This window comes from Budorcas taxicolor, chromosome 1, assembly GCF_023091745.1.
Source record: "Budorcas taxicolor isolate Tak-1 chromosome 1, Takin1.1, whole genome shotgun sequence".
Lineage (NCBI taxonomy): Eukaryota > Metazoa > Chordata > Mammalia > Artiodactyla > Bovidae > Budorcas > Budorcas taxicolor.
The window spans coordinates 184988827-185013351 of NC_068910.1; the positions used below are offsets into that span (position 1 = coordinate 184988827).

General features: G+C 52.8%; 2 protein-coding genes across 2 annotated transcripts; one reads left to right on the plus strand and one right to left on the minus strand.

Annotated features, from left to right (window-relative positions):
* Positions 1 to 968: 968 nt before the first annotated feature.
* ZIC1 (Zic family member 1) lies at positions 969 to 4612 on the minus strand. The gene is made up of 3 exons (XM_052642473.1): positions 3631 to 4612; positions 2046 to 2209; positions 969 to 1331 (listed from the first exon to the last, which is right to left on the minus strand). Exons 1-3 carry the CDS (start codon positions 4610 to 4612, stop codon positions 1134 to 1136), a joined length of 1344 nt encoding a protein of 447 aa, XP_052498433.1. The 3' UTR covers positions 969 to 1133.
* A 6129-nt stretch (positions 4613 to 10741) lies between these two features.
* On the plus strand, positions 10742 to 23679 carry ZIC4 (Zic family member 4). The gene is given in 5 exon segments (XM_052645512.1): positions 10742 to 10855; positions 10857 to 10877; positions 12052 to 12136; positions 18079 to 18696; positions 23204 to 23679. Coding segments are annotated over 5 exon segments (1314 nt in total).
* The last annotated feature ends 846 nt before the right edge of the window (positions 23680 to 24525 follow it).

Genomic DNA, 24525 nt, shown 5'->3' on the forward strand with positions numbered 1-24525 from the left:
TATAGGACCTGCGATGACAGAAAGGGAAGACTGGTGAGCTTTTCCCGAGACCCACTAAGGCTGGTAGAAGAGGCAGCAGGTTGCTGGGAGTGAAGAAGAAATTCCTACCACAATCACTGAGATTTCAGAATCTTTAATAAGGTACGAAAGGTTACCAAACAGTCTGGAAACTAAAGTGTACATACGAGTTCTTCTAGCCATAAATATTGAATAGCTGTAACATGAATAAACCGGCCCTTTACATGCGGATAAATATGGAAACTAGGAATTATATACATTATGTGGTTGTATCTTTTGCCAAAAGCAACTGGACAGTTATAGTTTATATCTTTTTTTAATATCACTTTACATAAACAAATGGAACAGTTTGACACGCAAATCCAGGCTCGTACTATACGAATTCTTGACAGGACGTGAAACAACATTTTACTGCACTAAGGTACTTAAGACTTTGGGACGAAATGTTTGCACTTTATACAAAAAAAGCACATTAATACCAATAATATTCTGTTAGGTCGACGTGGAGACTGTAATCGTACAAAGTAATTCACATTTTGGTACACATTTACTAGAACATTCTTGCCATTCAGTACAAACAGTTGGCTTTCGGCCTCCCAACCCCCCTTCCCCTCCCCCTCCCACTCCCGCCCGGCCCCTCCCCCCTCCCCCAATGCAAAGACCACAACGCCACAATCCCACCCGCCCGTTCCAACCGAGATATAACTATATACAGAATCCAACAGTACAGTTTTAAGCTAATAATTCTGTATTTACAAGAATGCAAAGCAAAAAAAAAAAAAAAAAAAAGGCCGAATCCCAGAGAGCCTGTTCCGATTCCCAGGAGAAACCGGCCTTCGGGGTTGGCGGCATTTGGTCAGGCGGCCGCCTTCTCCATGCCCACCCTCCCACCCGTTGGCTACCAAGCCTTTGCCAAAAAAGAAAAGAAAAAAAAGTAAAGGTTTGGTGCTTTCTCTCACTCGGTCCTGGTTCTATCGGCAGATTTAGAAAAAAACGGGATTGGGGGGTGGGTGGGGATGCTGTTTTGATGCTCAGGGTTCTTTCAGTTATGTGTTGTATACGCGTGTGTGCTCAGTCTCTTAAATAGGGTTTTGTTCGGTGTTTTGTTTCTGATTTTAAACGTACCATTCGTTAAAATTGGAAGAGAGCGCGCTGTGGCCGGCTGTGTGGTGGACCGCGGAGGATGAGGGCGACAGGGAGCTGGTGGTCGGGTTGTCTGTGGAGGGAGACACGATGGTGGGCGGCGTGGAGGACTCGTAGCCCGAGCTGGCGGCAGGCGAAGGTTGCGACCCCTGCGAGGAGGATTCATGGACCTGCGGGAATAAAGTCGCGTTTTTACGGAGATAAAGAGCCGCCACGGCGGCCGTTTAGGGAGCATGAAGGCTGAGCGCTGCCTGCCGTCCCCCAACCCCCTACTCCGGAGCCCTGGATCCCCTTGAGCTCCAGGGAGGCCCGACCCGTGGGACTTGGGCTTGGTTGCCCCGCCTCGGCGCTGCAGAGACCCGGCTCTGGAAAAGGACAGTGCCCCCCACACCCCCGACTCACAAAAGAATGGAGATCTGGGAAGCAGGAGGCTGGATGTGAGGCCAGAGCCCGAGATGGCGTCCACCCCCCCACACACACACGCTCCCCAGCAGCCGCTGAAATTTGCTGGCTCAGGGTTAGGTGAGCCAGCGATCAGGCTCGCGTGCAAGACCCCAACTCCGTGCAGGCGCTGCCAGCCAAGCCGCCGAGGCCGCAGCTTCGGCAGCATCATCCCGCCGGGACTGTCCTGGCTCCCCCTCAGTTGCAGCCGCTGCTCGCTTCTTTTGACTTTCATTATTAAACAGTAAATTTAGAAGGGCTTTGGGTACCCACATCCCCTTTTCCAGCCCCCGCGCTTTCTGCGAAGTCTGCAGAAAGGAACCGTGGCCTTTCCGCCTCTGCCGGCTCCTGCCACCGCCCAGCTGCCACTCGCCGCCCGACCCCGGCCGAAGAGCTGCGAGGGCTCCTGGCTCCAAGGCGGGCGGCGAGAGCGCGGCGATTACCTTCATGTGTTTGCGCAGCGAGCTGGGGTGCGTGTAGGACTTGTCGCACATCTTGCAAAGATAGGGCTTGTCGCTCGTATGCACGTGCATGTGCTTCTTGCGATCGCTGCTGTTGGCAAAGCGTCGGTCGCAGCCCTCGAACTCGCACTTGAAGGGCTTCTCCCCTGGTGCAAAAGGCGAGAAACAGGTCTGATTAGAACAAACCCCGCGGCTCTTAAAAAAAATATATTAAAAGTAAAGACAAAAATGAAAAAAAGCAGCGGCTCAGGATTAGCACTTTTCAAGCTCAAAACCCGGGTCGTTTATGAAATCATATATCTGCGTTGGAATTATAAACATCTGAAATATTTTAGCTCAATCCAATTAGATCCAGATTTTACTATTTTATTATTATTATTATTGGTGGTGGTGGTGGTAGTTTTTTAGATCCCAGAGTAGCAGCAGGTCTGGCTGCAGGTTTTTAGGCCCGGGGCTATACAGACGACTCCGGAAAACTTCTACCTAGGTCTGGGTTTCTAATTTTCACATTCCGGGCTGATTCTCCTACGGTTTGGCTCTTCTCTCCTCCCCTTACCCCCTCCTCAACGCTCCGCACCCTCCTCGTCGCCGTCGCCGCCCCCACCCCACCCCACCTCCTATACACACATTTTATAGGATAATCTGGGCCGAGAGTTCAGCACTGCAAGTTCCTCTCTGACTCAGGCGTTAAACGCCAAGTTCCAAACGCGATTCTCAGAAATCACCCAGGCCCACCAGAACCATGAAGCAGCATTCCCGGCTTTGTTGGCCCAAGAAGCCCAGAACGGCCTGCCCGACCCAGATTGCAGCCCTAAGCTCGCTGCGAACTTTTCTTTTAACTGCTCCCGACTGGTCTCTTTATTTTTAAAGGCCATCTCAAGGTATTCGGTGTTTTGAAAACGTCCTCATAGAATCTAATTGACAAAAAGGAATTCTCCGCCTTCTGCCGATTCTCCCAACTCCTCGAATCTACTTACAAACAAGTCATTATTAAATTCGGGGCTCTTTAAATATGCATAAACCTCCAAAAGCCTCCACAGGCCCGACTGACTTGCTTTCACCAACGCCACCCCCTCTATTCTGTCTCTGTTTTTGTTTCTATGCCCTTTCATCCGATCTCCTCCAGTTTCCTCAATTCCTCCCTTTGGCAAAGTCCTCACTAAGGTGCGTAGAGAGGGGATGTTGGCTGGAAGCAAACGTTTAGATTTGCCTGCAGCTGAAGCGGTTGGCGCCTCGCCTCCACCGCCGCCGGGAGCCAGCCACCTCTCCCGTCTTCTCGCGCACCAAGGACTCCCCAAAGCCGGTTTGTCTCTTAGCTCTCCCGGCCTTTTTTAGTTCTTATTTAAAAATCTATATGCCCAGATCCTTCTCCTCCAACCTTCTCTATACTTTATTAGACTTTCAAGCCTCAAACTAAAACCCAGAGCACACTTTCGCTGTCTGCTGAAATCTGACTTCTAGACCCAACCGAGGCCGGGTTTGTGCGCCCCCGCCGCTGACTTGTGAATTGCGGGTCCCAGGGCCGGGATAGGGAACCGAGGGCTGTCTAGGACAGCCGTTTCCGTACCTGTGTGCGTCCTTTTGTGGATCTTTAAGTTCTCAGAACGGGCGAAGACCTTGCCGCAGCCAGGGAAGGGGCAGGGGAAGGGCTTCTCTCCCGTGTGCACTCGGATGTGGTTGACCAGTTTGTATTTGGCTTTGAAGGGCTTGCCCTCGCGCGGACACTCCTCCCAGAAGCAGATGTGGTTACTCTGCTCCGGTCCGCCGACGTGCTCCACAGTGACGTGCGTGACCAGCTCGTGCATGGTGCTGAAAGTTTTGTTGCACGACTTTTTGGGGTTGGCCAGCTGCTCAGGCTCGATCCACTTGCAGATGAGCTCCTGTTTGATGGGCTGGCGCATGTAGCGGAAGAAGGCGCCAGCGCCGTGGTGAGCGGCCATGTTCACGTTCATAGGCCCGTAGCCGTGCAGCTGCGGCGCGGCATAGTGCTCTGAACGCGGACTGGTCACCTGGCCGTACTGCTCGGGCCGCGGGTACATGTCCCCCGAGAAGCCAAGCCTCATCTGCCCGTTGACCACATTGGGCGATGCATGGCCCGCCGCCTGCTCGTGAAGGCCGGGGAAGAGGAGGTGGCCCGCGGCGTCCGTGTGGCCGTGTGGGCCCCCGAAGCTCCCGGCCGAAGCCGCGAACAGACTGTGTTGCGCGCTGGCTGCAGCCGCCGCGTCGCCAAAGCCCCGGTTGCGGAACAGAAAGTCCCGCGTGGAGTTGAAGGCTGCGCTCGAATAGGAGCCGACGTGGCCCGGGTGGTGGTGATGTCCCAGGGCCGCCGCAGCCGCGTAGCCGGGAGCCTGGGATGTGAAGGCTGTCTGGCCCGCGGAGGCCAGCTCGTGCGAGCTGGGGTTGAGCTTGAAGGCACCCATGCCGTCGGCGAACGGGTTGATGCCCAGGCCCACGTCTCTCTCGGCCACGTCGCCCGCCGAGTGGTGGCGGGACGCGCCAAAAGTGGTCACGCCGATCGCGGGGTACTGGGGGCCGGCGTCCAGGAGCATCGTGGCTGCTCGGGGCGAGCCCCGGCCTCCCCCGCCCCCCCCACCCTCGCCCGCCGAGGAGGGAAAATTAGGAGGAGGAGGTGGTGGTGGAGGAGGAGGAGGAACGGGAGGCGGAGGAAGAGGAGGAAGAAGAAGAGGAGGGAGGAGGAGTCGACCCACCTCGCGAAGTCCTAGCCCGCAGGCAGCGGCGCGGCGCGCCGGGGCGCCCGCCTGGCCAAACGTAGGGAAGCCGGACGGCTGCGGGCCGCGAGCAGAGCGGGCTCCGGCGCCCGCCGAGCGGACCCCGCCGGCCCGGCTCTCACTTTCTCGTCGCTCAGTTTCTGCCGAGAGGACCCCGCGTCAAGGCTGCCCGGGGAAAGGCATGGAGCATCTCAGCCCCCCAAAAAAACTTCCTCCCGGATTTGTAGCATAGAGGAATGTGAGCGCCGGAGCCGCGACTGCTCGCTGTCTCTCCGCCTCGCTCCGTACGCCCCTCCTCACTTCTCCACTAGCCCCTCGCCCTTTCTTTTCTCTCTCTCTCCTTTCTCTCAGGCTCGCCTCCTCGCTCCTTCACTCTCCTTTTTCCCCCTCTGCTTTTTGCAAAAAAAAAAAGGGGGGGGAGGGGGAGAAAAAAGAAAGAAAGAAAAAGCCAAAGAAAAGGCGCAAATCATGCACAATATTGTCTTTTGCGGTTTATCTTCCTGGGGAGAAACTTTCACCTCCTCAGCCGGGCGGTGAGCGCGAGACTGATAGCAGCAATCATTCCTGCAGATAAATGAATTGAAAGGACGACACCGTCCCCCCCTTGATGAATGGGAGCAGGGGGAGGCGTCACGTGCTGCTGACGCGGGCGCCCATTGGTGTGCCGGCACTCCCCCCGCCCGCAGCCGCCGCGCCAACGGAGGGCGCGCCGAGGCGCCGCGCGCCGTTCATTGGCCCGCCCGCCTCATCAATCCCAGGTATTGTAAAGCGCTTGACATCCCCTTTTGACAAACAGGGCTGCCAGGAGTAGCAACTTTTTTTTTTTTTTTAGCCAAATTTTTCCCTCTTCTCATGCAAAAAAATTTTTGCCACTATTTCTTTTCCTTTTCGCGGTCATATTCATTCTGTTTTTATTCGTACCCCTCTCCCTCTCCACCTCTCTCTCTTTCTCTATCTTGTCCTTCTGCAAACCTGCTCTTAGCTGAGCGATTAGCGACTTCGGGCGTCTCCGAGAACAAGAGGCGGGGATGGGGCTGGTAAACACAGCTAAGGCACTTCCAGAATGTCCCGATTCAGCAACTTTCTTTTCTTTCCTTTCCCCTGTCCCCGCCTTGAAGAGAAGCAAAGGAGGCTTTTGTTATTTGGTCCTTTTGAAGTTTGCTTCCCTCTTGCTTCGTCCCCCTCCTGCTTATAATTTAAGATCGCGGGCGCACACAGACACTCCACTCTCTCTTCACAAGAAATGTTATTTCTCAGGATGAGCGGTTGCCTCGATTTTTCTCACTGTTATTAAATCAATCGGGCTTTTTGTGCCCTACCCACCACCCCCCCCCCCCCAGAAAAATAAAAACCTCAGGTGGATCAGAGCTCTAACTTTCCTGGTTGATGTTTGATTTGTTTTTGTTTTTAAGCAAATTAACATTATTGCCGATTTTCCTTTTTTCCTTTCCTGTGTTCTTTTCTTTTCTCCCTTTCCCCTAGTCTCCCTTGTCTGCCCCTCCCGCTAACCCCTCCCTCTGCACTCGTGTTCCCAACCCGGGCCTCTTTCATTCAGGTAAAACTGTAAATTTCCCAACGTACCATTGTTCTTCAGGATTGCCCAGAGCTCCCTAGAAATCCCCGAATACTTTTTTTGGTATTTAAATCTCCGATAGATAGGACCAATGTAAATTTTGTGACATTCAAACCTTTTCTAGTTCACAAATCAGTCACCCTTGTCACAGTTATTGAAATTCCGCAACTCGCCACACCAGGACGGTGGAAAAAGCGGGCGCGGTCTTTGTTGCCGACCAGGCTTTTGATCGCCAGAGAAAATTTACTTACCTTCAGATGAGTGAGCAGAAAAAGAAATAACACTCCCTTTGATTTAGTTAGGAAAATGCAGACATTTGGATTCAGTGCAAACATACAACACTCGCTTGTTTTCGCGATGCGGCCCTCGATTAACCTGTCTTTGCCCAGCGCAAAGTCTATTCAACAACTGTGCGTAGTTGCTTTTTGTCCCGTCCACAAAGAGCCATTGACTATATATTAAAATGATTGTTGAAAGGTAGAGGAGTATGGCACTTAAAAGCAGGGGGAAAAAATCCCTGTGACTCAATCAATTAAGGCGAGCAACATTTATGCATTTCAAAAAATGCATGCAGTTACGGGGGGTTGGGGGATGAAGGTTGCATTTCTCCGCAGCTCTGTTTAAAACCCAGCAGCCCGGGCCGAGGGTTTAGCAGAAGCGTCTGCATATTCATTAGGTCTAATTATTTTCTAGTAAGGAAAACACAAAAAGCCAAGAGTCGGAATCCTTCAATTTGCCCTTTGTTTCTAACTTCATTTGGCTTCTTTGCAGCTGAATCAGAGCCCTAAACTCTTTTCTCAGACAAAGAGACCTCAACTCATCCTTTCACAGGCGGCCCGGTTAGGAAACTCACCAGTGCCTGGGCTAGAGGAAAATGAAAATGAATATTTTTGCCCAGCCGCCTGCTCAGGCTGCACTGACTGCAGGAAGACAGGGTCAGAGTCGGCCTCTCCTCCTTTCTGGTTTTCTGGTCTTTTCACCAACTAGATTCCTGCTTGGGGTTGGTGAGCTGAGCTGCTCTTTTCCTGGGTTCTCCCTCCTCAAAACTGTACTTCTGTTAGTTGGGATGATTTCCTGGTGTCTGAGGGAAACTGGCTGAGCATTTGAGCTTGTTGTGCTGGGAAACAGAAATTTGAGAAAGAAAGAAAAAAAATCAAATATTCAGTCCCCAGCAACAAGTCTGAGTGCAGCAGCCCCCGAATCCCCTGCCAACTTTGAGTAGAACTGGGATGGGGAATGGAGGCAAAGGGATTGAGGGTTTGTTTGTTTTAACTGCCATACACTTTGTTCAAAAAAGATATAGTGGAGCCACTCAGAGTCTTTTCTGTTTCCTGTAAGGGGAATTTGGATCCTGCCTCACGGTGGTCATAAAAATCTTATCTGCAAGGTGAAGTTTTCTCTAGAGGCTGTACTGCTTTCACCAGGGAGAACAAATATTGAACCCACATCGCTTGCCTTTCAAAAAAAAAGAAAAGAAAAGAAAAAACAAGGGAGGGGAACTGAGGAGAGAAGGGTAGCGGTTGGGAGGGGGGAAGAGCGAAAATAATTCTTCAAAAAAGAAAAGTCAGTCCTCTCCTCTCCAGTCCGTGGAATATCCAAGGGGGACGTTGACAAGAGGGTATTTTTAGGAAACGCGTCCAAATATACAGAGTAAGAGTGAATGTGAGAGAGAAAAAAAAAAAAAAAGTTGTGGGTTGTAGAAGTTATCAAGTGGGATTTGCGGCGCTCTCTGCAGGAAACGCAAGCGGCTCCAGTTCAAAGCCACATGCACCAACGTGACATATAAGCCATTAAAATATCATCCTGACGGCTCATTTCTGCTTCATCATACATTCCCTAACTGCTCCCCGAAAGCTGGAAAAGGAGAAATGAAAGATGACCGCCTCGCTGGAACCACAAAAGAGAGGCTTGGAGGGTTCTGTGGTCCCCCCTCCGCCACCCCAAAGTGATGTGCAGAAATGAGGCGATCCCGGCAACAGGTGGAGCAGGGTAAGTGCGTGAGTCCGGGGGGCAAGCTGACCGGACCTGTACCCCCAGCCGCGGGGTAGAACGCACCCTTATCTCGGCCATTGGCACCCAAACCCCTCTGGGGTAAAAGGCCCAGCTAGACGTTTTTCCCCATCCCCCGCACCTTAGCCCCCCAACTGTGGGTATAGGCCCCACCCCACTGACATTGAGGGGAGGAGGGGGCCCTTCCGCGGAGAGGCTACGCTGGGGATGAGTCCATCCCTTCTTCTCAGAGGGGGGTGGGCAAGGGGGTTGAATGGGGCTCCCACTGGCACTCGGACCAAGATCAGCTCGTTGCCTGCCCGCCTTCCCTCCCTTCTTTGTAAATCGCCTGAGTGCCCCACCGTTGGCACCAGAAGGGGAGTCATGGCCCTGAGCTTCCCTCGCCCCCAGGCCGGCGCAGGAGGGGGGACCCTGTAAGCAGCTTCTCCGTCCTGCCCCCGCCACCTCCACCCAGGACCGTGGGGAAGGACTTGGCTTCCCCTCTCCGGGGTCAAAGGAGCCGAGTTAGGCCGGCTGGCTGCAAGATGATGGAGCCTCTGCGACCCAACCTGCCGGGAGATGCCGGCTGGGTCAGCTGCGGGGCCCGCATCCTCGCCCTTGTGCGGTCTGGTCCTGCCTCGGGACGCTGACCGCTGGGATCCACTTTCTGCGCGCGGCCTCCCGTGGAATGGGGACTTGGCTTTCTTTCTCCCGGATGCGAACCAGGACTAGGACTAGCTCCCAAGGGAGAAGGCCGCAGCTATCTGGGGTTCTCGGCACTACCCTAGACATCTAGAGGCCCTAGAAATTAGGGACCAGTGGGGCGGGAACAGAGTCAGACTGTGAAAGAAATCTAGCACCGTTCCAAAGGTTTAATAGGAAAGTTTGGAGTTGATGAATAGTCCGTGGGGACAGCTGGGAGCCAGCGAGGTCTTAGGAATGGAGAAGGGGCGTTGGAGGGGCCGCAACTTGGCCTGCACCGTCTGCAGGAAACTCCCTTTGGACTTTAAGGTCATATTTCTACCCCTTTTCCGACAGCAATGGCCTCAGAGCGACCTGCGAAGAGGCACCACGTACCCTTCCACTTTAGCCGCCGGCAGCTTGGAGGCGGGGGGCGATTCAAAGGGAAGGTTCAATGTCCAGGCTGGTCCTTTAAGGGGCCCACTAACGCAGATTCTATTCTGGGCACACGGAGGTCGCCCAGGCTTCAGCCCCCAGCTGGAAGAACCCTAGCTTTTCCCTCTAGGGAACAGAAGAATGAGCCAAGGCCGTCGCACAACTCAGCCTCGCAGCCCAACTTCCTGGCGCCTGAGGGCCCGACGGAGGGGAGCCCCGGGAGGTGCCGGGTGCAGCTGGCGAGCGCAGACCGCGGGCAGAGGCCGGGAGCCTTTTCGCCTTTAGCCGGGACGCTCCTAGGCATCCTGCAGCCAACCCGTACCCCACCCGCCCCCCCGCCCCGCTCCGCCCCCTGCTCTGCACCTGCCCGGCTGGCTGAGCTGTGGCCGAGAGGCGGGCATCCCTTTGCCGGAGTGCCTGCGGGGTAATCAGAGTGGAGCAGCGGGGAAGGCTCCGAGACTGAGGTCGCTGTCTTGGGAAGCAGGCTGAAGACGACCTCTGACCTTGGGCAGGAAACTCCCTTTGGATTTCACGACCCCACAACGTGCAGCCTTTGTGTTCCCCCGCAAAGAAAAATGATGCCTTTTGCCTGTACCCACTGGCCCCACTTTCGTGGCTCTCCCCTAACACGATGAATTACCGATGCTCATTGGCACCCCTTCCTTGTCTCAAGAGAAGAAAGGCAGATTCTAATAAGCTTCCAGGTTGTGCTCCCGGCTGGAGATTCAGTGCCCAGGCTGGGGTGAGGAGACAAGTCAGGAGCAACCATTTGGAGGAAACCAAGCCGAGAATTTTCAGGGCTTTTAGATCCCAGGGTTGGCAAGAATCTGAGGTCCAGGGGCCCAGGGACAGCTCCTAGATTCTCTTACCCCTCCTTCAGTGAGATGACTGGCTTGCTAAGTGGGGTCAGAGTTTGAACCAAAGGAGAAGATATTTACCCAGGTTCCGTGCACAGGCTGGTGATGGAGCTGCTACAGGAGCAGCCTAAGGTCGGTCCCAGTTGCCTGCCTGAAGTCCAGCCTCTGAAACATTTGTTTGCATGCCTTTGAGTTTATAATGCACAAAGGACCGCCAGAACTGGGGGTAGAAGTGACCCAAGCCTCTCAAAGGGAGGGCTCGGGCAGCATTGTGGGTGGACAGAGGTCTCTAGGGAAACTCACACCCATTTCCCTCTGAAGCAAAAAAGTAAATTCTATTAGTTCCAACCAACCAGGACTTTTCCTGTGCCAGACATCCTGCCATGAGGAAATTTTAGAGCAAGGACTCCCAGCATGCCGCCCTTCTGTAGGAATGCGAAGTTGGGCTTCCTTTCTTTCCTGATCTGTGCGGGAAGGAGCTTATTACCTTTGGGGACAGATGCCTTTTGGTTAGAAAGAATTGAAAATAAATAAAACACTCTGGGAAAAGGTGAGTCTAACCCCCTACCCCCACCCCTCAGACTTGAACCTAGAAAAGAAGGGAGAGGGAAGGGTGAAAACACCTAAGCCAGTTCAAGCCCGGGTTGGGGATTGAAGGCTAGAGAAAGAGATCTTTGAGGGCAGAGAACTGGAAAGACTTTGAGATAGCAGAGCCCCACTTGGATTTGGCCTGTGGTTCAACAAGTTAAACAACTGCTTGTTCTGTGGGCTGGAGTGTCAAGACAGGCAGACGTCCTCATTGACAGAGAGCTTGCTGTGTTTGTCCAGCCTGAGAACTTTTCAATGACTGTTTGTCTTTCTAGTCCAAATTGAGGGTTGGGGCTGGGTGAATCGCCTGTTTGGCTGCTCCACTGCTTTCAGCCTTGCCTGACAGATGAAAAGATTCCCCAGGATGGGTTTAAGTCTTTAAGATGGCCAAAGACTGGGTAGCTGTATCCACAAAGTGAATCTGATAAGGAATGCGAATATTTTGGGGGTGGGGTGGGTTATTTCTGAGCTTCTTGAGTAAAAAATGTGGACAGCCAGGACCAAATGATAGAAAACATCTTCCCACAATCTGATGAATTTTACATGAACTTTGAAAAACCAACAGCTTCGGCTTCCAAATGGGTGAGGAGGTGCAAGCCATATGAGGTTTAGGGATTCCACATCACCTTGGGCATAACAGGAGCTACGCACCTGCAAAAAACTCCCTCTCCTATCAGTTTCAACACTTACAACTCAATTTTAACCTGCTCACCTCCCAAAGGACACCCAGCCTGCCTTCTCGCTAAACTTAATTAATAAGTTTAAAGAAAATGATGGGGGCTTCTCAGATTTAAAAAATTTCAGTTTCTGGCATGAGACATGTTTGAACATTGGCTGATGGAAAGGGTGCGTAACTCTATTTGCAAAGAGACCCACAAATAAGTTACATATAAAAATCTAGTTGGAAAATGATGTTTTCTTAATATTTTTCATCACCCAGGATATATTATTTTGCTGTAAAGAGGGATAGTTCTCAGCAGAATTCTTCACTTCCAAATTTGAAAATATTCAAAGAAACAATGAAAAGCTCTTCAGACCAGCACTTTCTTTCACTCATACATTCAGTCCACACAGCCTTGCCATACAAATGTGTTAGGAAATCATTTAACTAGTGACTGTCTTTTCTTCCCAAACAGGCTCAAAGTCAGAAAATGAGATCCAAGACTTCTTTGGTGATGAGGAAACGAATACGGCTTTACCGAAACGCCCTGAAAGAGTCGAGTAAGTTAGTATCCTCATTTGAATATTAGTGTGCTGATGTTATTTTTTAAGTCGGAAGTAGGTTACTTTTGTATGTTTTTGTTGTTGTTGTTGTTGATTTTTGGTTATACTGGTTGTGAGTTTGGGGTGTTTCTTGAGTTTCAGTGAAACTTAAAACAACACCTTAGTGTTTGATGCATTTGCATACAAATCAACAACACAACTTTCCACCAGCAACCAGCTAATCCCCCTCAATGTCTACTCATCTGGACGTTCTAGAATTAATATTTGACGACTCTCTCATTGAAACAACAACCCCTGACCTTCTGCAGTTCCACTGTCACATTATTCTATGACATATTCATCTTGAATTCATTTCCGGACGATTTGATTGGAATGAGGTTTGACATGTATTGGCTTCCATGAAAGGAGCAGACTTTGATCTTGGTGATGGGGTTTACATGATATGCATCATCTTTACCAGGGACACCAGCCTTCTGCAATGTGGCAGCCACGATGTTCCCACAATGTGGTGTCTGAACGGGAAGTGACTGACAGCCGCTCTGTCAGGAATACCTTCATTGTGAAGAATTTAATTTAATATTCCATTTAGAATAAGCATATGATTTAGGGTTGAGAGTTTCCCCTTTCAGGCATCTAGTCTGCCTCATTTCAACTACACTACCAGCTGAGGTTGCCTCCAATACCAACAGCTGCCTTGTTGGTAGGAAAAGCAACCTTCTTAACAAAAGCTAAATGGACAACTTACGAAATGACTCTCTTCTATTATTTTGGAAGTATTTGATGGCAGAATTCTCTAGAGAAATGTGGTTATTATGTAAATTCCGTTGTTTTAATTCCTCAGTGCTGTTCTGGAAGATCCTTTAACCATGTTTACTAATCATTTGTCAAAAGATGGTTTGTTTGGAAATTAAATTTTATCCAAGCATGTTTTCTTTCATAGGCACTCCCACTAATGATAATTAAACCCCAAACTTCCATAGCAGAGGGGAGGAGTATCTTCCTTTATCTTCACAATCCTGAGAGATCTCACCTCCTCTTATACTGTGATCATGGACCCATAGAAGGCTTCAGGGGCTTAAGGTATTTTTCCCACCCTTGAGACTAGAGACAGCTTCTCACTCTAGGAATCTTGAATTCTGTCTGTGAATAACCTATGAAAGGATTTGCCCCCCTGCTTTGGGTGTGACCCTAGCTAGAAACAGAGAAGAAAAGATTAAACCAGTGACTCTGCAGACCGAGATGCAGAATATTCAGCCAACAAAATTAGTGCTTTGGCCAGGCTCTGTGCAGTGGCCCTCAGTTTTTGGGATCCTGGCTTTCAACATAACCTGCAAGAGATCATCACTTAGCATTGATGAAAAGATCAAAATAGAAAAAATAGCCCAGCTATTGACTGTACATCTCTCTCTCTTTTTTTTCTCTCTAAGGAAGAGAAATTAGACCTTTGCCCACTTAAGCCAGCGATGTGAGGAGCTATGGCAGATGGTAGGGTCACCAAATATGTTTCTATCCAGCAGGACTAGAAAATCACTTTAATATGATGTCGCTTTATCATGGCTGGAGTAAACCATGCTTAGGGCATGATTCTGAGGTCTGGAAGGATGTTTGGAGTCTGGTGGTGGAACTTGCTCCGAACAGGCTCCTATGAAAATCCCCAGTGCTTCTTGAAACTCTGCTGAAGACCTCTGAGCTGCAGAATGTATCTTTTTTCCTTCTGTATAGTAAGCAGAAATGTGGACTCAACAATGCTATACTCCCCAGCATGGTTAGTAGACTGCTCCAGTCAAGCATTTGGTATTTGGGGTAAGTGTGGTGAGATAACTTTCTGAAAGAAAAATTCTGAGCATTACTGAGGGACACCACTACTCAACCTGCCCAATCAATAGTCAATGGAACCTGGAATCCTTGCTTCCTGGGTTCTGAAAGACTCAGAGAAAGAGACTTGAAAACTAAAATATGCCTCCCTGATTTCGGTGCCCCATCTGTCATCTGTGACTAGCTGGATACTGCTTTGGGGTTTATTTCAGAGAATCATCCTGAAGACCCTTATGTAATCACCCCAAATGTCCCTCTTTATAAATAATAGTGAGTAAAATGGATTTTTTCCCTCCCTATATCTATCCCTGGGGAAATGTCCCTCTGGGAGAATGCATGGTCCCATTCTGTGTTTAGCCAATCAAAGTGTGAACCAAGGCATTTGCAAAGATTAAGCAACCTTAGTGACCTTAGGTCAACTGACCCCTGACTTCTCAAGAAGCATCTACCCAGGATGCATCCAGATGTTTTCAGTGCTTCAAGAGAAGGCTGCATCTGGGAAGGAGCTCCATGGGGCCGAGTTACCGTCCATGAATTTGGCTGAATCAGATGCATCTGCCCTTTCACTGTTGGCACAAAAAGTCATACACATGTTCAAAGCTTTTCAAGGGTAAAATTATTAAGAGACACTGTGTGGTATAGTTACAGTCTATGTATGTAAAACCTGGCTTCTTATCCCTGGCTTCTGTGGAAGTGCTTAGAATTCCAGGGGAAGAGGTGTCCACAAACTCAGATGGTCAAAAGGGAAAAAAAAAAAAAAGCATCTTTATTTTCACCACCTTCTAATGGAATGTTATATGCTATGAGTGTGGGCAACAAACACAGGATTATTAAAGTCCACTAGCTTCACCAGGTTTCCAAAAGAGTCCACAACCAAAGACCAACCTGAATACTCCTGTTCTGAGCTGTTATTCAAAGCTTTTGACACAGATGGGGTCACAGCGCCTATACTAAAGTGGTTCCTCTTTGTGCAAATCAGTTTTAATGGAAGCCAAAGTAGATGGTTAGTTTGACAGACAACCTGAACATTAGGTTGTAGATCACCTACTTTTGGATGGGAAAGAAAATCTAATAATTTAATTGCTGGACTACTGCAGCAGTGCCCCTACACTTAGGCCTGAATGCTACAGGATGATCTAAGTTCTATGGTGATAAATGGTTAGGAGAAAGAGCCTTTGGGCCAGAGGTCCCAAAAAGGAAAACACTGGTTTTGTTTTTGGACTATGTGTTTTCAGAACCCATCATGGGTTCGTGGGTTTGCCTAGACCACTGTACCATTCAAAAGACACCTTCTCGGTGGGACGCCTTGAAACCAGCGCTTTGTGGAAGGGAAGATGGGGGGCGGGCATATGGAAAGGAGGCACCTGTGGGCAGAGGGGATAAAATCCGGCAAGGGAGAGTGTGGGAGAGGGTGAAATCTCGGGAAAGGAGACAAATCCTCCGAGTCTAGCCTCAGCACTACTGGGTGGAAGCCCTTGGTTTCAGAGCAGAAGGGGTCCGGCTGTCAAACGCTCTCCTTCAGCTTCTTCTTTTTTTTGTAATGCTAACGCAGCATCTATTGGTAGCTTGCTTAAGCTCTTCCGGCCAGAGTAGCAGAAAGACCTGGACTTGTCAAAGCCGAGAGAAATCGTTGTGGAAGTTAATCCCTCACCAAATTGCGGCCCTAAGCAAGGAACAATGCATTAAATGAATAAAGTCTCAAAGACTCTGCCAACCATTATTCATAAGTTAATTATTTTAAAAAATTTAAAAGAAATCCTTCTTGACTGACCAGGAAATGTTTAAGAATAGTCCTTGCTGCTGAGGTTGGCTGAGCCAACTCAGTCAACTCCATCAGGGTCCCCTGTAACATGTCCAAACTCCTCACCCCCTCCTAGGCGAGCCGGGTATTTTACCCAATCCTTAAAACTTCTCAAGTCTTTCACTGCTTTGAGGACGCTTTCTGCGGCCGCCGGGGAGGCCCGAGAGAACTTAGGTTGGCATTTTCGGCTACTGAGTGCAAGGCCGGCTTGAAGGCAAGCAGCCCTTTAAATCGCCGGGTGCTGCAGCCGGCCCCAACCGGTCGGCACAAACAAAGAACCGCTCCCCACCCTCCCCCGCCCCCGTTGAGGCCTCACTCGGCTCGGCCGGGAATGAAGACTGAAGGCTTCTTCCACCGGCCGACTTCCCACCCCAAGACAGCGGAACCCGCAGCCCGGGAGGGCGTCCGGGGAGAGGAGGCCGCGGCCGGCCGTGGCTCTCACAGCCCGGCCGGAAAACGTGCCCTTGGCTCTAGGAAAGCTAGTAGAGGACAGACTCCGACCGCGGGCAACAAGTGGCCTGAGGGCGCTCAGAGTGGAAGTGATTCTTAAGTCTCCTTTCCCAGGGGCTCCGTCTGGCGGCTGGGTACCTAGTTCAGGACCGCAAACGAACGGAAGGAAGAGACCTGCGGTCGAGGACCCGCCCTCTTCGCTGCGCTCCCCTTGCCTTTGTCTTTGTGGCCCATTGACCCGCGGCTCGCTGTGATTTGCGACGGGGAGGAAGGATCCTTAGGCCCTCTCCGGAGGGCGGCGTGGGTTCGAAACCAGCCTCTCCTAGGTCATCACCGTCTCTGGCCCATTCCTGGGGCTCGGTTCCGGGCCCGATTCTAGAGTCCGCCCGTCTCTAAGCGTTCCAGGCACCCGGGAAGAGGGGCCGACAAGGCTAAACGGGAAAAATATGGAGTGGAGGGAAGAGAGAGGAGGAACGGAGAAGAAAGGATCTAGGTAGGAAGGCGAAGTGTGGTCAGAAGGCTCGTGGAGTTGAGAGCGAGAGCTGGAGAAAGAGCTAGAGAGAGAAAGCTGAGCGACACGAGCAAATTCGGAGAAAGCGAGAAAACAAAATTAGGGGCAAGGGCTGCTAGCCCGGGAGCTCCCCTGCTCTCGGCCTCCTAATCTGCAGCCGCCTTTCCTCCCAGGATCCCTGGCCCTCGCCTCCTCCCGACACCTGGGACCAGCTGCCGAAGCAGGCCGCAGTCCCCGCGCGCCGGTGGTGGCAGAGTTGGGGGCTCCGGGACGCCAGGAGGACATGACGCACATCGCAACGCCCCCCCTCCCCGAAATCTTGGTGACTAGAGGCAAAACCCAGCCTCGTTCGCTTCCGAGAGCGCGGAGGCCGAGCAGACCTGCCTAGCTTTCGGGAGCGAAGGGGGAGGGGGCTCACGAATAGAGAAAAGAATCCGTGCCCGGGTCAAAGCGCATGAGCAGTAGGGGCGCGAGATGGGGGCTGGGGAGGGGAGCGCCAGCAGTTGTGACTCTGTACGTGTGTGTATGTGTGTGAGTCCCCCGTGCGGAGAGACCTGTCATCGCTGACGTCGGACCGGGCCGCGGGCCAATGGGCGACCTAGGCGATTGTTCCTCTCGGCGGGCCCGGGCCACGGCCCCGAATCTCTATTCACTTCCTCACGCGCCCCGCTGCTGCCTCTGTAGTGTAAGGGATTTCAAGTAGACATTAAAGACCGAGAGAGAGAGGAAGGAAAAAAAAAGTCACAACCCAAAACTTGGGGGGCGGGGGGGGAGAACTTTGCAGAAGTTGTTTGTGATTGTTCTCTCCCCTCCGCGCTTTTAGGTGACGGTGGCGTGAGTGCCCCGACCCAAGGAGCTCCAGGGAGCCCCGGCCGGGATGCAGCAAGCCGCCTCTCAGCCGATCTGGGCGCTAAAATTCGTATATATGGCCGGGGCGCTTGGGCACCACCGCCACTTACAACATCGCCACTTCTCCCACCTCCACTCCCCCGGGGAGCTGACCGCCAAAGCGCACTCGGAGCGGCCGGTCGGACCCCTTTGGAGCAGAGCCCGGGGACCCCCAGCAACCCACAGACTCAGCTTTGCGCACCCCACTATCCCTTCCATCTACCCCGCCACCACAGTCACTCTCCTGCTCGTGAAGCCGCAGGGGGCTCTACGAAACAGCCGCCCAGCCGAACCGCGGTGGCGGCGCTTGCCCCGCGTTGTCCACCCGGGTCGCAACCGCTGCCATCTGACTCTCGGTCCCGGCGTTGACCGCAGAGGCCGTGGTGTGGCTGGGCTGGGCCTGCCCCCTGGGGCCCGGTAGAACGCTCAGCCCACGCCACACGTTCTCATTCGCACTATTTGTCTCAACAACAGGTAGCAGTTCCGGACACCATGGCCCCCAGCTCGCTGCCGCCTCCAGCCCCTCGGTGTTCCCGGGCCTTCACGAGCAGCCTCCCCAGGCCTCCCCTAGCGGCGCTCTGAATGGACTCCTGCGTCTGGGGCTCCCCGGAGACATGTACGCGCGACCTGAACCCTTCCCGCCGGGACCTGTGTCCCGCAGCGACGCCCTGGCAGCTGCCGCAGCCCTGCACAGCTACGGGGGCATGAACCTGACCATGAACCTCGCCGCGCCGCACGGTCCCGGCGCCTTCTTCCGCTACATGCGCCAGCCCATCAAACAGGAGCTCATCTGCAAGTGGCTGGCGGCCGACGGCCCCATGCCCCCGCGCCTTTGCTCCAAAACTTTCAGCACCATGCACGAGTTGGTCACGCACGTCACCGTGGAGCACGTCGGAGGCCCTGAGCAGGCCAACCACATCTGCTTCTGGGAGGAGTGTCCGCGCCAGGGCAAGCCCTTTAAAGCCAAATACAAACTTGTAAATCACATCCGCGTGCACACGGGCGAGAAGCCCTTCCCCTGTCCTTTCCCGGGGTGTGGGAAAGTCTTTGCTAGATCAGAAAATCTCAAAATACACAAAAGAACTCATACAGGTCAGTATTCGGCACTGTCTGTTTCGTGCGGACCTTCTGGGGGAAAAGGGGCCTTCGAGCTGGATTTCCTCAAGTTCCACCTGGGGGGAGGAGGAATATTTTGGTGTTTCCATGAGCCACGTTCATAAAATATTACTTATGCCCTTCTATTAGAATCGCAGAAGTTTCCTGAGGCTGTGTGTGGGAAGGATAGTGTGAGATTTCTGCTGGGTGGTGGTGGGGGGTGGGGAGGGTGCTTGAGTTTCTGTGTGTGCAAATGTGTGGTCCCTGCTTATCGAGTTTTATATTAAGGTATTCTGAAGGGCACTGTTCATCAGAGTCGTAAAGACAGGAACAATTTCTTTTCCTGGTCCCTTTGGAATTGTGTGGGGAGTACTCTTTCAGTGGTCAGCCTGACAACCTGACTGCCACCTGGACTGAAAGCTCACCGGGCCCTTGGTGCCTTCTTTAGGATTTGGGAGTCTCATGGGCTAACTTTGCCTCTATTTTGAAGCCTTGGCCACCCATACTCCGGATGTTTCACAGACCCTTTTGCTTTAGTAGAGACCCAAGGAGACTCATCTGCCTTAAATGTCATTTACTGAGCTGTTAAGTGAAATGGGGACATGTGTCAACAACATCTGTTAGTTCTAGTTAACAGAAAGAAAAGGAGCGAGCTCAAGAGCCTGAAAAGTTGAACTCCACTGGCCAGAAGCATCTCTAATTAATGCAATTGCAAGGAGAAAGTTTTCACACTTCCCAGAAAAGCCTGTGAAGTTATATTAATTAGTTTAGCAGCCAGTGTTTTCGCTCTCCTTAGCTAGGGTTTTCTTGTCCTGCTTCCTCAAAGTTTATGAAGTCAACATCTACCCTCCATTTTGGGGGCCGGAGAAGGGCACGTATGGGAGAGACAGAAAGGATGAAATAAGTTTCAGCTTAGTGCCCCTTTCTACTCCCTGGCACTCTGACTTACCTCTATTCTTGGTGGAAACATCAGCAATTATCAAAGAATTCCCCCAAGCTGGCACTACCCAGGAGAAAAAGCTTGCTAAAATCCCACTTTCTCCCCCCAAACCCTGCAGCTTTGGGGAAGGTCTTCGTCAGGACACTGGCACACTCGGAGGCAAGAAAAGTCCACTGTTAGTCTCCTACTTTATTTCCGGAAACGTACGGTTTATCCGAGCCGTTTCCAGGATCCACCCCCCGCCACAATCTCGTGTAAGAGTTTGTTCCCCGCCCCCTCCGATTTTTATCCAGGGGAAGAAGGAGAGAAGTGAGACCCAGATCGCCGCCCTCAGGCTAGCTATTCTTGGAGCTGGCGACCCGCACCGCGAAGGTAGACTCGAGTCCTGAGCCAGAGAAGGAACTCATTTTTAATGACAGGGGGTTTTAAACAAACAAACTTTTACTGCTCTTTGCCGGCCTACTGTTTGAAGTCCGTGAAGCAGAAAATGGTTAAATTCTCAGTGCAATCGACCTACAGCAGAGAAGCAAGTTCAGTGCGCCCGAGCTGGCTCAGGTTTGCGTCTATTCAGAACAGAATTCTAAGTGCATCCTTTCCCTTTCTACTGGCAGTCCTGATTCATTATCAAGGAGTTAAAAATTTTTTTCTTTACAGAGCTTCTGCCTTGGCGTTTCCCTCAAACCCTCCTCCTAAGTAATGAAAAGAGGAGAAACAACAACAACAACAACAAAATGTTTCTGAAATGGCAATAGACCTCACTACAAATTATTCATGAAGACAGTTCTCGATTCAACAGGAAAATAATTGCCTTTTCAAATATTAATGGCGTTTCATTTCCTTGAGTCGCGGAAGCGGCAATCACGAGCCGCTTTCTTGGGAGTTGAGATTTTCTCGGATCCGAATACCGGGCCCGGCTTCAGAAGCAGCGGCTCCGAGCCCACTCCGAAAGCTTTCTCTTCGCGGTGGTCACAGCGATCTCGAAACAATGGTGCTGCCGCGAGGGAGACTCGGGCCGGCTGCCCGCCGCCCTTCCCCGGATCCCTGGGCCGGTGGCTCGCCCTACTTTCCCAGGCTGACGGTAGAGGGAGGCAGGGCTGGGATCCAAGGCAAAGAAGAGACCACGCCGGGGCTGATGCTCGGACAGGCCGGCCAGCCACAAGTGCGAGAAAATGGCGCGAGCCGAACCGCCCCGCCGCTGCCCAACTTTGTCGGTGGGCCTGGCGCCGGGCCGGGGAAGGAGGGCTCTCTCGGCGGCTGAGCCTCTGGGAGGAGACTGGCGGCCTTTCAGGACTCAGCCTCAGGCCCAGGCTGCTCGGGGCGGGCTGCAGGACCCCGGCCCAACCCTGCTTCCCCACATCTATCCATCCACCCACCCAGGGCGCAGCGCCCAGATCTGGTGGGAGGGAGAGGGCGGGAGGCTGCGTGTTGGGTGTAGGGGCGGGGTAGGATGGGGTGTGCAGAGTTAGGCGAGGAGTCCGGGGCTCCTCCTGCTGCTGGGGAGAGGCCGGGAGGACGCCGGGGCGCGGCCTCACCTGGCCTCCCCTGGGCCTGCGAACTACCAGCCTGCCGGTATCACCTTCAGTGCCCTGCTTTTTTCGCCTCAGTACCTCGTCTGGGACGAAATCATTGTTTCTGTTTTACGTGAATGTTCAACAAAGTGCTCACAAGATGCGTTGGGGAGGGAAGCAATATTGGGGGTTGCAATCAACCTCAAATTCTATTTCTCCTCTGTTGTCTTAGCAAATCTTGCTTTCTTTTGCAGGCTCTGAATTACATGGTTTTTGTAAGTGATTTTAGAAGGAAAAGATGGAAGAAAGGGAGGAAGAAAAGTTTTAGTTTTGCAGATGCTAACAGGGAGCAGAAGGGAGAAAAGGAGAGGCATATCGGGACACTGGTTTATTCTGCATCGTTCTACTTTTTAAAAAATAAAATAAAATTATACAAGTGTGCCGAGAAACGGCAGATGCCAGCACTGTCCAGTGTTTCCACTGAACTAACAATACTCCTGCAGTGTGAACTCACAGCGGCCGCGCGGTGAGGGGGCCCTGGCCTTCTAACCCGCTGCCTGGCGGAGGCGAGGGTTGTACGCAAACCTCTGGTTCAGCCTAAGCCCACGGGATTCGGGAACAGGGGCTTTGTTTATTCAAACCTGCCCCAAAGCACTCATCTCTCCTGGAAGCGGCGGGAGAAGGACCACAAAGGCAAACAGTCCTCCAGCCGTGCATCTCTTCCTCCTTAGCCAGACGCTTGGTAGCCTCTCTCTCAACCCAGGGCGCCCGACAGCCTCTGTTTGTTTAAAGCGCCCGGACATTTCTTCCCCTCCTTCCCGCAGCATCTGCAGCTCCAGCAGAAACCTGGGCTTCCGGATTCTTGGGGTCCTTTCCTCCCCCAGACGCTAGCGAATCCAGCGGGCTGTGAGCTCCCAGACTGGGGCTCGATTCGCGGCCAGTATTTCCATCCTAACGCGCTCTCGCGCCTTCCCGCGGCTCTACAGGGCATCGCACCGCGGAGCAGGCTGAGCCCTCCCGGGTCTACCCTGGCTGCCCGCTTGCCCTCCGGTCCACCAAGCCAGGCCTGGCCTGACCGCAGCAGCTGCGCTCATCCTGAAGCCGTCGCGACCAAGGGTGGGATTACTGGAGAGGCCATAGATCCTGCTTGGCCCGGGCAGAACCTGCCTTGCTGGTTTCTCTGCTCAGGCCCGGGAGACCGGACCGTGGGCCGTGGGTGGTCTGTGGAGGCTGCTCGACCTCTCACAGTCAGTTCGGACTGGGAGAGACGGCTGCCTGAGGCACAGTCTCCAGGAGGCCGCTGGAGCAGCGTAATAAAATATTATTGCCTGCGCGCGTATCTGGAGGGATCCGGGACAGTTTAGGCAAGATTTGAAGAATGCTGCTAAATGTTTGCCCTCGGGGGGTAAAGGGGAAGGGGGAGGGGGCTCCATTTCCCGTAAAAATCGCGTCTAAAGTGAATCATTTCTCAGAATACCTTTCCCTGCAACACGAGTCCACATTAGGCACACGCCGTGTGCATCAGCTGCGCATCCTGAAATTATTCCATCGTCTTGGCGTTTGCACAAAACCTACTTTAGGAAACAATGTGGGCCAGGACTGGATGTGTGCGGGGTGGACCACTGGGCGGGGAGCAGGGGGCGAGCAGAGACGCTTGGCTGGAACAGCAACTTTAAATTGAGCAGATGCGAGCTCCTCAGTCAACTCTATTCTCCGGGCAAAGGTGCTTCTGGCTCCGAGTAGAGAAAATTTGGAGGAAAACAACCGGAGTGGATCGGGATGTTCCAAGGAAGGCAACTCGACTAAGATGGAGCCTTTGTCGCTCCTCCTCCCTCCCCTCCCCCCAGGCCCAGGCGGGAGAGGGGGAGGGCTGGAGGCTTGCAGGAGAGCTCCGGGGGCGCGCTCCGAGTGGGCGGAAGGGGGTGCCGGGCCTGCTGCACTGGGGAAAAAGGTTTCTGAATTTTTTGGTGTGGCCCTCTTCCCCAAAATGGAAGAGAAACTGGGAAAGGGTAACGATGTTACCCACGCGCACTAATGTCTCTGTTGTCTCCACCAGGGGAGAAGCCCTTCAGGTGCGAGTTCGAGGGCTGCGAACGGCGCTTTGCCAACAGCAGCGACCGCAAGAAGCACTCGCACGTTCACACGAGTGACAAGCCCTACACGTGCAAAGTGCGCGGCTGCGACAAGTGCTACACGCACCCCAGCTCGCTGCGCAAGCACATGAAAGTGCACGGGCGCTCGCCGCCGCCGCCCAGCTCTGGCTACGACTCGGCCACGCCGTCTGCCCTCGTGTCGCCCTCGTCGGACTTCGGTCGCGAGCCCCCGGCGGCCTCCTCGGCGGCGGTGGCGGCGCGGGGCGCAGACCTGAGCGAATGGTACGTGTGTCAGGGCGCGGGCCCCGCAGCGGCTGCCCCCGCGGCGCCCCCAAGCCCCGCGCCACCGCTTGGCCCCGCCGCTATCGCCGCCGCTGCCGCCTGTGCTAAGGTTGCTGCTGTGGGTGCTGCTTCCGCGTCCACTGACTGGCAGGTCTAGGTTGGGTTACTGAGGCTTGAAGAGAGAGTGAGGAAGTAAGCGAGGGAAGCAGGAAGGGAAGAAGGTCACCACTAATAGGGGGTAGAGCTCACCGAATCTGCCGATATAATGTACATTGTCTCAAAATATCTATATGGTACCCACATGGATTCTGCAGTCACATCCAGCACCCTACCCACCCACCCAGATGCCCTCGACTGTGTTGCGTGAAGCCAGGGTTGGGGTAAGGTAAATAGAGAAAGAGGCAGAAGGTTAAACAAACAAACAAACATCTTAGGAGAGTTTCTGCGCAATCTTGGCAACTGCAGGGGGCAAAAGTAAACCCTGTGTGGTTCACAGAATGGGAAATGTTTTCCTCGAGGCCTGGGCCTCTCCAACTGCGACCCTTTCTCCCTTCCCAGTTTCCAGTCGGAGCCTCCTCGGAATTCCTACGCGGGAAGATGGCAGAGGAAACTCATGAGCCATTATCTTCCCTCCTGTTTTCTTTCTCTTTTGCCTCCCTACACTTCCCCTCCCCTGCTGTTCAAGTCCCAGATCGAAAATTTTCCAGCCACTTCTGTAAAGGACACGATAGGGAAGTGGGGGGGTAGGGGTGTGGGAGGGGGAGGTTAAGCACTTTCCCTGCGGACTATATGCCCCTCCTCCAAAGACTGGCCCAGGCACACTGTCTGCGGACTTGTCTGCGGCTGCGGTATGCATTATATACCGGGGGTAGGAAAGAAGTCCCAACACAGGAAATACAAAAGAAAGTGTGCTAAAGGGGCTTTGGGATTCAATGCTCTGAGGACTCCACAGACCAGTCACGCTGTCCTCACGTCCCACCTTGGTCCAGGAGCTGCCTGTGGA